The following is a 12500-nucleotide window of genomic DNA, read 5'->3' as shown; positions in this document are numbered from 1 at the left end:
ATGATGGAGAGCCACAATCATTTTTGTATGAGTACAAATTCATACTGTGAGGAAGGATGATTATCATACTATGCCGAGGGTGTAATGATACGGATCACCAGGTGAAATGGAGGTTAAAAACACATTGTTAAATATTGAGAAAGGAGCTACTGACCAGCAGGCACCAGATGGGAACAAAGGGGAGAGAAATTACGTCAGGAATTTCTACACATTTAGAAAGAAGACACAGGAAGGTTATCAGCAGCTCCATGTACGTAGGCTGTGTGATCGGTCGTCCGGTTTTCTGTCGTGAACAAAGAGATGGCACTGGAATGGAAACATTATCTGGGATTAGTAAGATCTCATTTATCTTATTATTGAGTTTTGAAGTTTAATGTTTTCACATTATGTTTGGTAGTCTAAAGGTGAAAACAGTAGTTTGATATTGGTAACGTTTTATAGATATATTTATTTTAATGGGAATTATTAGGAACAGTTATCTACAACAACTTCCTTCTTACCATTTGTATACGTATTGCACTTGTTACGAATTATATACTTTCGAATTTTCATATAATATGCACTATACAGTAAAAGAAGCGATTCACGATATAGCACCCGGTAGCGCACATTCCAAAGCACCAGACTCTTCGTCTACAATGTGCCAGACACAAAGCACGATGTATTACAGTTTACGAATACCAGCTTCAGAGTACTACTTGGCACCATGTCGCACTAAGCACCAAATGATGCACGATGACTAAAGGAAAGTAAGACACCACTATGTGAAAGGTAGATATAAAATGCCACACGCACGTACAGATGGGCCTCACGAATAGCTGTCCAGGCCCATTTGGGTTCCACACAATATATCACTGTTACTTGCACTTCAGGGCCTTTCATTAGGTCTAATGATAATTATTCTTGTTTACAATCATTATGCCTTTATACTTGGATAATGTAAAACGCATGCACTTCTTTTTTTAACGTTTGATATAACTGATGTAGATCTATGTCGATGTAGAGTGTAACTAGCGTAGAATCATCTTACAGCACAGGCGCTGTAATCCGCTCTGGGTCATGGATAACCCCATGAGCAAGAGCCAAAGCCAAGTAGCTATTCCAGGCCCGGTCGTAAGTCGCTCATTGTTCCAGGAGGTCCGGTATAAGCTCCACGATCCGAAGGCCCATTCCAAAGGCGGCACCCTTGAGAACACCATCAACGGGAGGGCAGATGAGGAAGCCCACCCTCCCATTGCTAACTTGTTGCCACACAAGGACATCAACAAGGTACAGTAACCTGCTTATCTCTCCCATTACAGGGTTCTGCAACACCTCGCTTCTTCTCTCTCCCCGTCCCACTATCCTCCCCAACTCAGGACATGCTCCTACCTACCTACCCTTCCTCCTTACTGTATCCAGCCAGTAACCTTTAAATAGGACTGTAGTCTGCATCTTTCGCTCTCCCTTGTATTCGTAGGGATGTAGTATACTCCTCCTTCCTTTCCGTTCCTTGTGGCGTTCCTGATCTATGCGCCCAACCAGTGTCCTATCATCGGAACTATACCCTTCCTCTATAACTTTCGAACATCCCATATTTCGGTAATTACTTTGTCCTTTTGACCTTGACTTCCTCCTTTGTAACTCTGGATTGTCCACCCATCCTCCTCTACATCTGTATCCTGCCACTAATCCTTTCTTCCCCACACCCTTCTTTCCTTTCCTTACTGTGTTCAGGAAAGCGTACAAACTTGCCTGTCTACTTACCAAGTGCTACTAACCCCCACCCTCCACCCCACCCCGCCCTCCCACCCTCCCACCCTTCCCGCCGCCATTAAACGTTTCTAACGCAACTCCTTAAGGCATGAGTCAACATAAGAAGAGATTGACTTTTATTTACAACCTGTTCTCCTCCTTCACCCCACCACCCCGCTCCCTCCATGCCGCGCCTTCTCGAATTCGATGCCCCGTGAAATTTGATTATTTTTACCCCCGTTCTCATTTTGGCGACCTTTCAACCTTAGATGACCCAGCCCCCCTCCATACCTTTCAACACGATGCAACAAGATCCAAGGTTAATTTGACCCACTGCCCCTTCCATTCCATAAAATTCTCCATTCCTCATGTTTAGGATAAATTTCTCCAAAACCCTGGATAAAACCCCGACTTGGCTGTCTGCGCCCCTGTCCTCCCCCCTACCCCTGAGGATGACCTGACCTGCCTTCGTCTTGGCTGCCTCACGACCCTAGAGATACTCCTGTACAGTAAGATGATGGCGAGAATGTATCAGCTTCCGACTCCTCCAAAATCTCAAAAATCTTTCTCTCCTGTAACCGAATTCAAACTCCTTTTTGATAATATACATTAAAGCCTTTCTTAAGCTTTATCAAGTCAGTAAATATGTATGTTTCTGTGAACATCTAAGAACAACTTCAAGAAATAAATTTAAGTTTAAAAAGTGGTGAGAGATAAAATTAGATAAGATCCATTTTATACACTAGTCTAAGCTCTACACCTATCAGGCAGAGAGCCAGTACCAAAAGTGGTCCATATACACAAACCGTTTTTACCACTTTAGAAAGAGTTTAAGGAGCGCCACAGAGCAATCTTGCCTTACTCGGTCAAGATGTTTATTGAAATGTTTAGGCAAGATGCTGAATTTACTATATCAGTCTATAAACAGCAGATGCCTCTCCTTACCAAAAGTTCTTTACTGGTTGTCGAAATTTTGCAGAATTTCAAAGGCAAATATTTACTAAAGAAGCATCATGAAATCATGTGCATAATGTAAATACAATTGACTTTTTTCGTTTCTTATTTTTTGCATGTGCAACTGCCAGTTTCATACCGGCATCCTGTACTCAGCATCTTGATCTTATGGCATAAGATAATAGCCAGGCATTCGTTATATTCTACTTGCTAATTCAACAAAGAATGTGCATCATGTTGCAATCTCGCAGCTACTTGAGTCTGCTAGTCCAAGATCTCTCATTACAGGATTGTCTTGCCTTTGCTAGCATAGGTAGCATTTATGAATCCTCAATACAAAGTAAAAAAAAAAAAAAAAAATCTACCCACAGTCCATGCTAGTAAAAAAAACTTGTCTATTTTGACCGAGATGGAATGCATTTAGGTAGTCAGCACTAGTGGCTACGAGAACCTGTAATGCGCTTCTAGGAATTAATGACTTGCCGAATTTTAGCCCAAATTTAGCTGCCAAGTTCTTTTTTAGAGTATATTTGAATCATCACCATGACCTTGGTGTAGCCAGAGACTTTTACTTATTACCCTATTTTTAAACCCTCGGAGAAGACACACTCGTTTTTAATATATTTTAGAAACAAGAATGACAGAAAATCATTTTTTCCTTTTGTTGTTTTACAGATCACAACTAATTTCGTGCTGAGACAACATGTATGTTGGATATCTCTTTGGTCTGCTGTAGCCCTAAGTGTAGCTTGTAAGAAGCCCAGGCTTTCAGCTCGCGAAAGATCTGGCGTCGGTTCCCTTTGCACCCAGCGTTCTCGGAGACCAGTGCTCACTGTATGGATGGGGCTTAGAGTTGGTGATCTCCCCCCCTCCTTCTCTTGAAAACGAGAGGAGATAAAAGGAGGTGGAATAAAATCAATATAATCTGTTACTGGTTTTCCGAGAGCGGCGGGTCCGAGGTGACTAAAGAGTGCATGCTGGCAACCTAATGGAGGTTTGCCTCAGCCTCACTGCGCAGAGTAAAAGAGAGAGCAAGTAGAGTGAAAAGGAGACTGAGATAGAAAGAAGGAACGAAACGATAAAGAGATGTGTGTGTGTCTGTGTGTGTGTGTGTGTGTGTGTGTGTGTGTGTGTGTGTGTGTGTGTGTGTGTGTGTGTGTGAACTGCATTCATATATTTACTTCTATATACATCAGTTATATACTTCACAGAAGTCTAATAGTCTGTCATAGTGTGGATGTATTCTCTAAAGGTTTATGTTAAAGACCTTCATGTGAGCGAGGCTGTACACGTTCATGCATGTGCGCAACCGAGTCTGAAAGAATGGCAAGGGAGAATGCATATGATAAAAAATATAGAAGAAAGAAGAAAGGTAAGGAAGAGAAAGGGTAAGAGAGAGATGTGCACTTTCATCGTTTCTGGCACATGCTCGTAACTGTTCAAGTACGAAAGATTCTATTAAAACAGTTAAGAAATTATTACATACACTCGTGTTTTAAATGAGCAGAGATCCAGATTAGCATTTTCTGGCAATGTTTAGGATAAATGCAAGGGTAAGTAAATTATCAATAATATTGATGGAAAAATCAAGTATCATCCTAATGCTTATCATATTACCAAAGCGATAGTTAGAATGATAACAATCGTAACCTAAAAAAAAAATATATACTCATAGTCATCATAGAAATGATTTAGCCTTGCAATTTTGACACCAAAAGCATTTGTAGCATTTATACCGTAAAAAAATAGTAATCACACAGATAATCCACTAAACACAAAGAGCTGGTCGGCATACGAGAGAACGCATGATCATAGGAAACTATTAACGTCAGATAACGTAAAGCGATCTTCAATCGATGTACCTGACCAAGCATTGTGTTTAGTGACCAGTATGTATGTAAGATGCTCTTATAAATACACATATTCACATGTAACGTCACAGATCTCTGACCTGACCCCAGCAACTGACCCTTGATCTATCTCTTTCCAGAGACTCAACAAGTTGTACGGTTGCTCACCATCTGACATCGATAAATACTCCAGGATCGTCTTTCCTGTCTGTTTTGTCTGTTTTAATCTGATGTACTGGATAATTTACCTTCACATCTCCGACGACTCTGACGAAGATCTCATTCTTCACAACGCTGAGGGTTAAAAGCCGAGGACTTAGAAATAACATCGTACAAAGATTGACTTTTCATTCATCTTTGTTTCGGTCTATGTGTTTGATTCTGAGTTGGCCAGCGTTGAAGTTCAATATTTCTTTGGTCATTTCGTTGTTGTATTAAACGTTTACAATATGAGGATTTTTCATCTTACGTTATTTAAAAGAAAAATAAAAGATGTTATGTTGATAATACATGATTAAGGATTTGGTTCAGATCTACTCACATTTTTTATGTCTGCGAGACCGTCTCAGGTTAATGAAATTCTCACGTAACTGTATAATATTAATGCAATGATAATCATACCTTAGCAGTCCTGCACATTATCACTTTATCATTATAGCTAAAAGGAGAGATAAAATGTGGTTGAGAGATGATAAGAAGAAAAGGAAAATAAAAAGAAAAAACATGAGGATTCGAAATCCTAAAATAGACTAAAAGATATGCAAAGCCCCCCACCCGACCTTCCCCCACCAATATCCTCTTAACATTCCAGATCGGATCCTTCGCCCTTTTCATAGTTCCCTTAAGCTCCTGAGAACAAGACCCTGAACAACCTTGCCTCCCCCCTATACCCCCCCCCCCGCACAAAAAATAAAAAAATAAATAAAAAAACAAACAAACATTCCGCCTCTCAACCTAGTACCTTGAGTTCACTTGGAGAGAGTAACATCTCCCGTTGCCACGCTTACTTCTGCTTCCTTCCACATCTGAGAAATCAAGGTCCAAGGTTCAGATCAAGGTGGAGTGATCTTCAAGGGTTTTTATAAAGACCAACGCTCGGAGGGAATCTTCGGAGATTTAGATCAAAGGTTGAGTGATCCTCAAGATTCGAGATCGAAGGTGGAGTGATAGAGAAAGGGTAGTCGAACTCCAGGCAGTCTTAATCAAGAATGGTCTTGCGACGATCTGGGTGATGTAGAGAGAATCGGATGGAAAATCAACCCACTCGAAGTAAACCTTGTACTTTGTTATGAGTTATACATATATATATAATCAAGTTGTAGCGACCTTTTCAGGGTTTAGATGACTTATAAGAAAAACACACAGGGATTTATCATCTCACCACTTAGAGACCTTCGAAAAAGATATCTCCTCGCTTCAAACTCGGCGAAACGGAGGTCTTATAAAACCCTATGCTAAGAAAAATGTGTATCTCTCTGCGGGAATCCCACAATGCAAAAAATACATATATACCTATATATATACATTGCAGGGACCGAGCATTGCAGATAAGGTCCTTTTTTATCATCATGAACCCGGGATATAGCAGATCAGACAATTCCTACTAGTTTATATGGATGATCAACATAGTTTATATAAATTATCTGGTTATCATAACATACTTCTGTTTTACAAGAACTAGGCTAAATGCTTTCCTCTACACATCATTAAAGCTTTTCTGTACAAACGCTAATGCTCACCTCATGGAGATTAAGACTGTGTCCTTCATCCCATTGGCCTCGGGGGCCGTGCGGCGCTATGACGTCACAGCGGTAGGACGATGTCAAAGCAATGATGTGACTTCACGGTATTGTTGTGACGTCACAGTGGTAGGATGACGTCAGGGCAATGATGTAACGTCAGAGTATTGCTTGTGACGTCATGGCAGGATGACTTACGTACGTAAAGAATGGTTGTAGTCTCAGGGCCCGTCACAGCACCATTGTGACACGACAGTGGTAGGGTTGATGCCACAGTCGTGACGTGACGCGGCTCCTCGTAGTAGATGCGTCGCGGCCGCACGACACGTCCCGAGACTAGACCGGAAGAAGAGCGCAGCCTTGATGTTTTACGCCACACACGTGTGAAATGTCTTTCATGAGTATTCCTCACGCATGGTGACGTGTGCGACGCGGCTTCGGCCCAAGGGTTCGAAGCCGCTGTGTGTCTGAGTACGTGTAGCCATTCATATGTATTCCCACGGTGGTTTTCTGTTGTAGGCCCAAAGAGAATTCTTTGTAAATTCTCTTTGATGTGATAAGTAGATTTCTGAGTTTCAGTGAAAAAAAAAGATGTCAGGATATTAAATGTATGAAGTTATTAATATCAGTAATGAATATATTCATTACAAGAGAGCTGCTAATACTGAGAATATGTATAATATATATAAATATGAATATATGACTTTTGTACGATTTCATGAAGTCATTGCTAACAGTACCGACGTCTAGGAGAAGATGTAGGGGTGACGACCTCTGCCGTATGAAGTGCTTCTTGTGATATAATAACTAAGGCCGGAATGGACCTCTAGTGTTGTGTGGCCCTCCCGGCGCGGCACACTATGTGGACTGCATCACCGCAGCTTGGCTTACCCCGTGCAAGCATATCCATGGCCAAGGTGGACTGAAGCCCTCGACTGGTAAACCGAGGCCCGTCTTGTGATATAAGTTTACTCTGCCTGAGGACACTGAATGTACAGAGTTGTCAAGTGTCGTGGGAGAATCTGTGCCTCACGGCGGCGACGCCCAGCTGGAGCCAAACATCATGTGGGCCTCCCTCGGCGCATGCGCACACGCCAAGTTTACGCTGAAAAGCATGTCGCCCTAGGTTATAACCACGTTGTGTATAATCACCCTTTCTGGTGCTCTTGGTATTGCTAATGAATCCCTCACACCTGGAGTACTGTTCGTTCCGCCTTACTTGAATTTTGTACAATCTGTGAGACAGTAGCAGAGACCGGCCGCAACAAGCCTCGACACCAGCGTCACGTGGGTGATCATCCACAACGTAAACAGTTTGTGTGTAAGAAGCCTCATGCCTATATGTTCATCGCTTTGTACCGCTTGAAGATATATAGCATATGCTAATGGTAATAACTAGAGTACTTTGCGTTACTGGTCAATAAGTAACTCAATAACTTGGCGCGGAAAGTTCGGGATATACGCGGTCACTTTTTCTCTACATGTAACTTCGCTGCCTGACGCTGACTCGACGCAAACTAGGCCATCAGGATATACTTCTGTCGCTGCTTATGCTGGCAGGTATGCTTTTCCGTTTTACATTTTGTGATCAAAAACATTAAAAATGTAAACCTATCTTGTTTAGACATTTTTGTAAGGATTCCCATGGATTAAACATAGATATAAAAGTGTGTATATGTACATATGAAAATTTTACAGTTGTTACATAAATACAGTTGCTCACCCAAAGATAGGTCAATAGAATCCAATTGGTGTGATCAAAGCTGAAGCAGATTTTCAGCAGATTCAGGAATTTTCCAAGAATTTATTTTTATCAAATAAGCCTAATTTGTACTAGATATCAGTGTCAGCGCTCCTGAAATGTACATAGCTTATAGAGTAACAGATAAGGGTAGAATTTATTTACTGCATGGTTCTATTATGTTTTCGTGTTCATGTCTAGCAATATCTTGTTAGACTATAAATGTTCATCAATACAAAAAAAATGTTTGAGTATGGAAGCTGAAATAACCTTTATTCCATGAAGTCTGTGAGGGACTTTAAACTCATAGCATTTTGTGCATTACATTCTGTTGACTTCTTTGTGGTCGAAAGTTCTCGATTTTCTTCACCTCTGTCAACCATCTGTGGCCCCTTCGATCACAACCTCACTTACTGTCTCAACTGTCCACTCCCCCCTCTTCCTTGCGAGTATGTACTTGTTTTGCCGCTAGCGGAATTTTCTTTGTTTGTTTGTTTTACTCTTTCATCCATCGTCCTCATTCTGTGCTTCATTCATTTCCCTATCGCCTTGTGCTCTGTTCCATCTACTATCCGGTTTTTGTTTCTCTGTGATAGTCCAGTTAGACCTTTGCTTATCAACTTCCCTTGGTGTCATTTCACTCTCAACTCATTTTACTTCCTATTTGGGACTATTGATCTCCCTTGTTCCTTTCCCACTTCCTCTTCTTCCTTTTATTCCTCCTCCTCCTCCTATTCCTCCTCCTCCTCTTCCTCTTCCTCGTTCTCCTCCAACTCCTCCTCAACTCACTCATCCTCCCTACCTTGCCGTCTCCTTCTTGCGCTTGAGTGTTCCGTTTCCTTAAAGTGGCATAAAGTAGGACATTAAGTTGTAGTCAAATCATCAACGTTAACCACTCATCTCTCACCATGAATGCCCGTGCACTTTACCGGTTTCATGAATAGGGTTTTGAATAATCGATATTTATTATTAAACAGACCTGCAATCATGATCTGAGTGTTTACATAGATATTATGGACGTTACGAATAGAAAGGTGAACTATTTAGATAAAATGCGATTGTTTAACACAGGACCTTCCTATGTTTCTCTGTTGGTAGATGTTGGATGCCGTAGTCTGTGGAAATGCGGAGCAAGAAGAATCCCTTCATTCTTGTATAATTCAGTACGAGATGAATATACATATATATATATACATTTAGGCTTAAATGTTTCTAGGCAAGTGGTCGGGATTTATATACATATATATATAAATATCATGACATGGGATATGCTATTTTTATTTAGATCATGCAACGGGATCACCGCACGCAATTTCACTGGTATCAATAATTCAACTCATGTTTCCAAATAGTAGATTTATTACTCGCGGTAAAATTAGAATGTGTTAACAGGGCGATAATTTCCCCCAGCGTGAGGAAGTAGCAGTCTATGTTTACGGAAAGGTCTGGCTGGAAGACCGCCTGATCTTTTCAGCGTTTATATAATGTAGCTTATTTGGACGTGTTTCATATTGTTTCGATATATTCTCGGTTTTACGGGACGGTGTTTAACGGTCTTGTGTTTTGAGCCTCCCTTTGAATGACCGAAGATATATAAATGTATGGATATATAAACTTATACATATATACATACATGCATGTATATGTATATATATGTATATATATGTATATATACATATACATATGTATATATATATATATATATATATATATATATATATATATATATATATATATATATATATATATATGCGTGTGTATGTATATATATTCATAGATATATATGTACAGTATGTCACGTAAGTACGGGTTCCATCTACCCTACATACCCTAACCTGTACTACCACACATGCAGACATTGTAGCCGTGTTCCCCATCGCTCAAAAAGACTGATCATCACCAGCACCAGATGTACCTTGTGTTCTTTCCTCGGTGTCATGTACTTCCTCTCGTCACGTGCTAAATGCCCCCCGCCCCCCTCCCCCTTTCCTTCCACCGTATACTACGCTTTCATCTACTTCTACTTCCACTCTTCCTCTGTCTCTCCTTCCGTAGTTTCTCTCTTTGTTTAATTCTTCGACTGTCTCTGTGTCGATCGACCCTCCACGCCTCTTGATTTCCCTCGTTGGTCTTCAGGCTTCTTCAGCGACTTATTTCCGGACAAGTACCGCGATTCTCGAGCGTCTTCTTGAAGGAGACTGAAGGATATCGTCACGGGGATCCTTGGCTTCTGTTTCTCCTGTCCTTCACCTTCATGGCACTACTCTCGCTCTGCCGGAGCCTCGTCTTTTATAGGAGCAGTTTCACACGCCAGTATCCCCTAGTCATGTCGTCTTTGCTGTTGTTGTCATCGCTTCTCTCTTCGGTTACTCACCAAGCCATTCTGTTGTGACTCTTCGTTTTTAATTGGTATCATTTTGATTGTCTGTCTTAACATTATTCGTTGTTTTTAACACTTGTACAGTTTGTCTGATTATTACGTACGGCATTTTCATTATCAATAGTATTAGTACAGTATACAATGTTTTTTGTGAATTATTATTTTCAACATTATTATTACAACTGCTACTGTCGCTACCATCGTTATTAATAAGTTCATCATTGTTGTTAATAATAATGGCTTGTTTCTTCATCGTCATTCTCATGATCATTATCATCAATATTATGTCGTCATCTCGAGGTATTAATTACACGTCATAGCTGCCTTCTAAACACCAGTGTATTTTGTGTTTGTTCTTAGACGTATCACCTGTTTCCTGACACTTCCTTCTCGTTTCCGATCACTCACGTCACCCCACGAGTTATCCACCGGCATAAACTCATCATAGGATTCACTACTACGATCTCAAACCCCTCAGAGGGGAAAAAAAACACACACTGCAGATCACGAAATTTTGCTACTCTCCCTACCCTCCTTCACTCTCGCTTCCGCACCACTGTTGCTAGATCATCAACAAGAAGAACTCTCGGTATGACAAGCGACCATGCAATCATGCAGTCAGTTATGCGACTCTTAACCTCCCCCCCCCCCTCCCCCTCGAGATCCGATCCGCAACACAATATCAATTTCGCAGCATGTTTATTTTGCTCATCACATCCCATGCATTCACTGATGCCTTTCACCCTCCGTCAGTATACACAAGTTTTCACTCTTTCTTTTCCTACATTTACGCCGATTCTGTAGCCAGTCGTGGGGTGACAGTTTTAGTGCAGGTAACTGCGAAACTCCCAGGTGACGCATGCCGAAGGCTCCACAAGAGGGAAAGAAAAAATGCCTGTACATGCATGTAACGTTTTTTGTTTTTACACATTGCTCAAGCTAGTAAGAAGGCATATGATGTACACATTATGAAAAGCTAGTAACCTTATGGCAGACGATGCTATCAAGATAGACTTTCTGTTTTCTCATTATTTGTGAATGTTCTTAAGTCACGCCAATTTGGATCTTCGGTTTATCTTTCTCACAGTTAACCGAATATTTATAGTTAGATTATTTTGCTTAAATAGATAGCAGAGCTCTTTATAGATGTTTATTGTGTTAATTATTGGAAAGTCTAATATGTGGAAAATAAGGACTATGTAGATAAGATATTTAATACTGTTTACGAAAAATGTGTAAGAAAAGTAAGCATAATCTATTTAAAAAATCAACACACCATTTGTACATAAGTATAAATATCCATCATGCTCAGATGTAGTTTAAGAACATTTTCGCTCTTAGTTACAGTGTGTTCTTCATCATGTTATTTTGGGGTAGGAAAATAAACCACTGAACTACGTGGCTGGTGGGGTCTTGTTAGCTACTGGTCAGTTATCTAGAGCTTTGTCCCAGTTTATCTGTTAGATATGTGTCCAGTTAAATGGGTTCTATAATTAGACATGTTCTAATCTATGAAATGTAATATGAATATATATATACATAGATACATATATTAATAAAAGACAAATCCCCCGAAGGTCCTTTTGAAGTATATCTAATAACAGGGCGTTAAAAGTGTTATTCGTCCCATTTACAACCGTTTCTAATAGTATCCCCTGAAATATCTCTGTGAAACCCGTTTTTTATGATCCCTGCTACGAGACTAGCATCCTCATCATTTAGATCCCATAGCTGTGTAATTCGGTGGTTTTGTGCGGGGTTCATTCTCACTTTTATTTGAGGTTCCTTAACCAAAAAATATATAAAAGGCCCCTTTGGTCCCAAGAGATTGTAAAAGGCTATATTCGCCGGGTTGACATTCACGTCGTATCTGATGTTTACCTGCACAAGTTTCTAAGGCCATGTTTATTTCCACAAATCATCCGTGTGCGTTCCATTGTTTCTGTTCCCGCCCTGGATTTCCACGCGAAGTAAGGGCAAGACGTCGGCGAGTCGGAGACGGGACCTCTCTGCAGTTTTGTAACAACGAAAGTGATGATAAAGGACTTATTGAGTTCTTTCTTTAGATGTTCCTTACCGTCGTTTTATTTCTCTAGGATATT

The 12500-nt window shown here is 40.6% G+C and overlaps 1 protein-coding gene across 16 annotated transcripts in view; it reads left to right on the top strand.

Moving 5' to 3' along the window:
• The window catches only part of Rdl (Resistant to dieldrin), a 128989-nt gene that overhangs the window by 115650 nt on the left and 839 nt on the right, over nt 1-12500 (top strand). For 6 of the 16 annotated variants that reach the window (XM_086551027.1, XM_086551029.1, XM_086551023.1 and 3 more), the window contains 3 exons: nt 1135-1269; nt 3364-3393; nt 4679-12500. The exon at nt 4679-12500 is cut by the window's right edge and continues 839 nt beyond it. In XM_086551027.1, the coding sequence (XP_086407153.1) occupies nt 1135-1269; nt 3364-3393; nt 4679-4843 (330 nt within the window). In that variant the 3' untranslated portion in view covers nt 4844-12500. The remainder of the gene's footprint in view (nt 1-1134; nt 1270-3363; nt 3394-4678) is intronic. The other 10 variants (XM_086551033.1, XM_086551030.1, XM_086551025.1 and 7 more) reach the window with 4 other exon arrangements.

The sequence above is a fragment of the Penaeus japonicus genome, unplaced genomic scaffold (genome assembly GCF_977035675.1).
Source record: "Penaeus japonicus unplaced genomic scaffold, GWHDUDI00000001_assembly GWHDUDI00000024, whole genome shotgun sequence".
NCBI classification, from domain to species: domain Eukaryota; kingdom Metazoa; phylum Arthropoda; class Malacostraca; order Decapoda; family Penaeidae; genus Penaeus; species Penaeus japonicus.
This window is presented reverse-complemented; position numbering and strand designations above follow the sequence as displayed.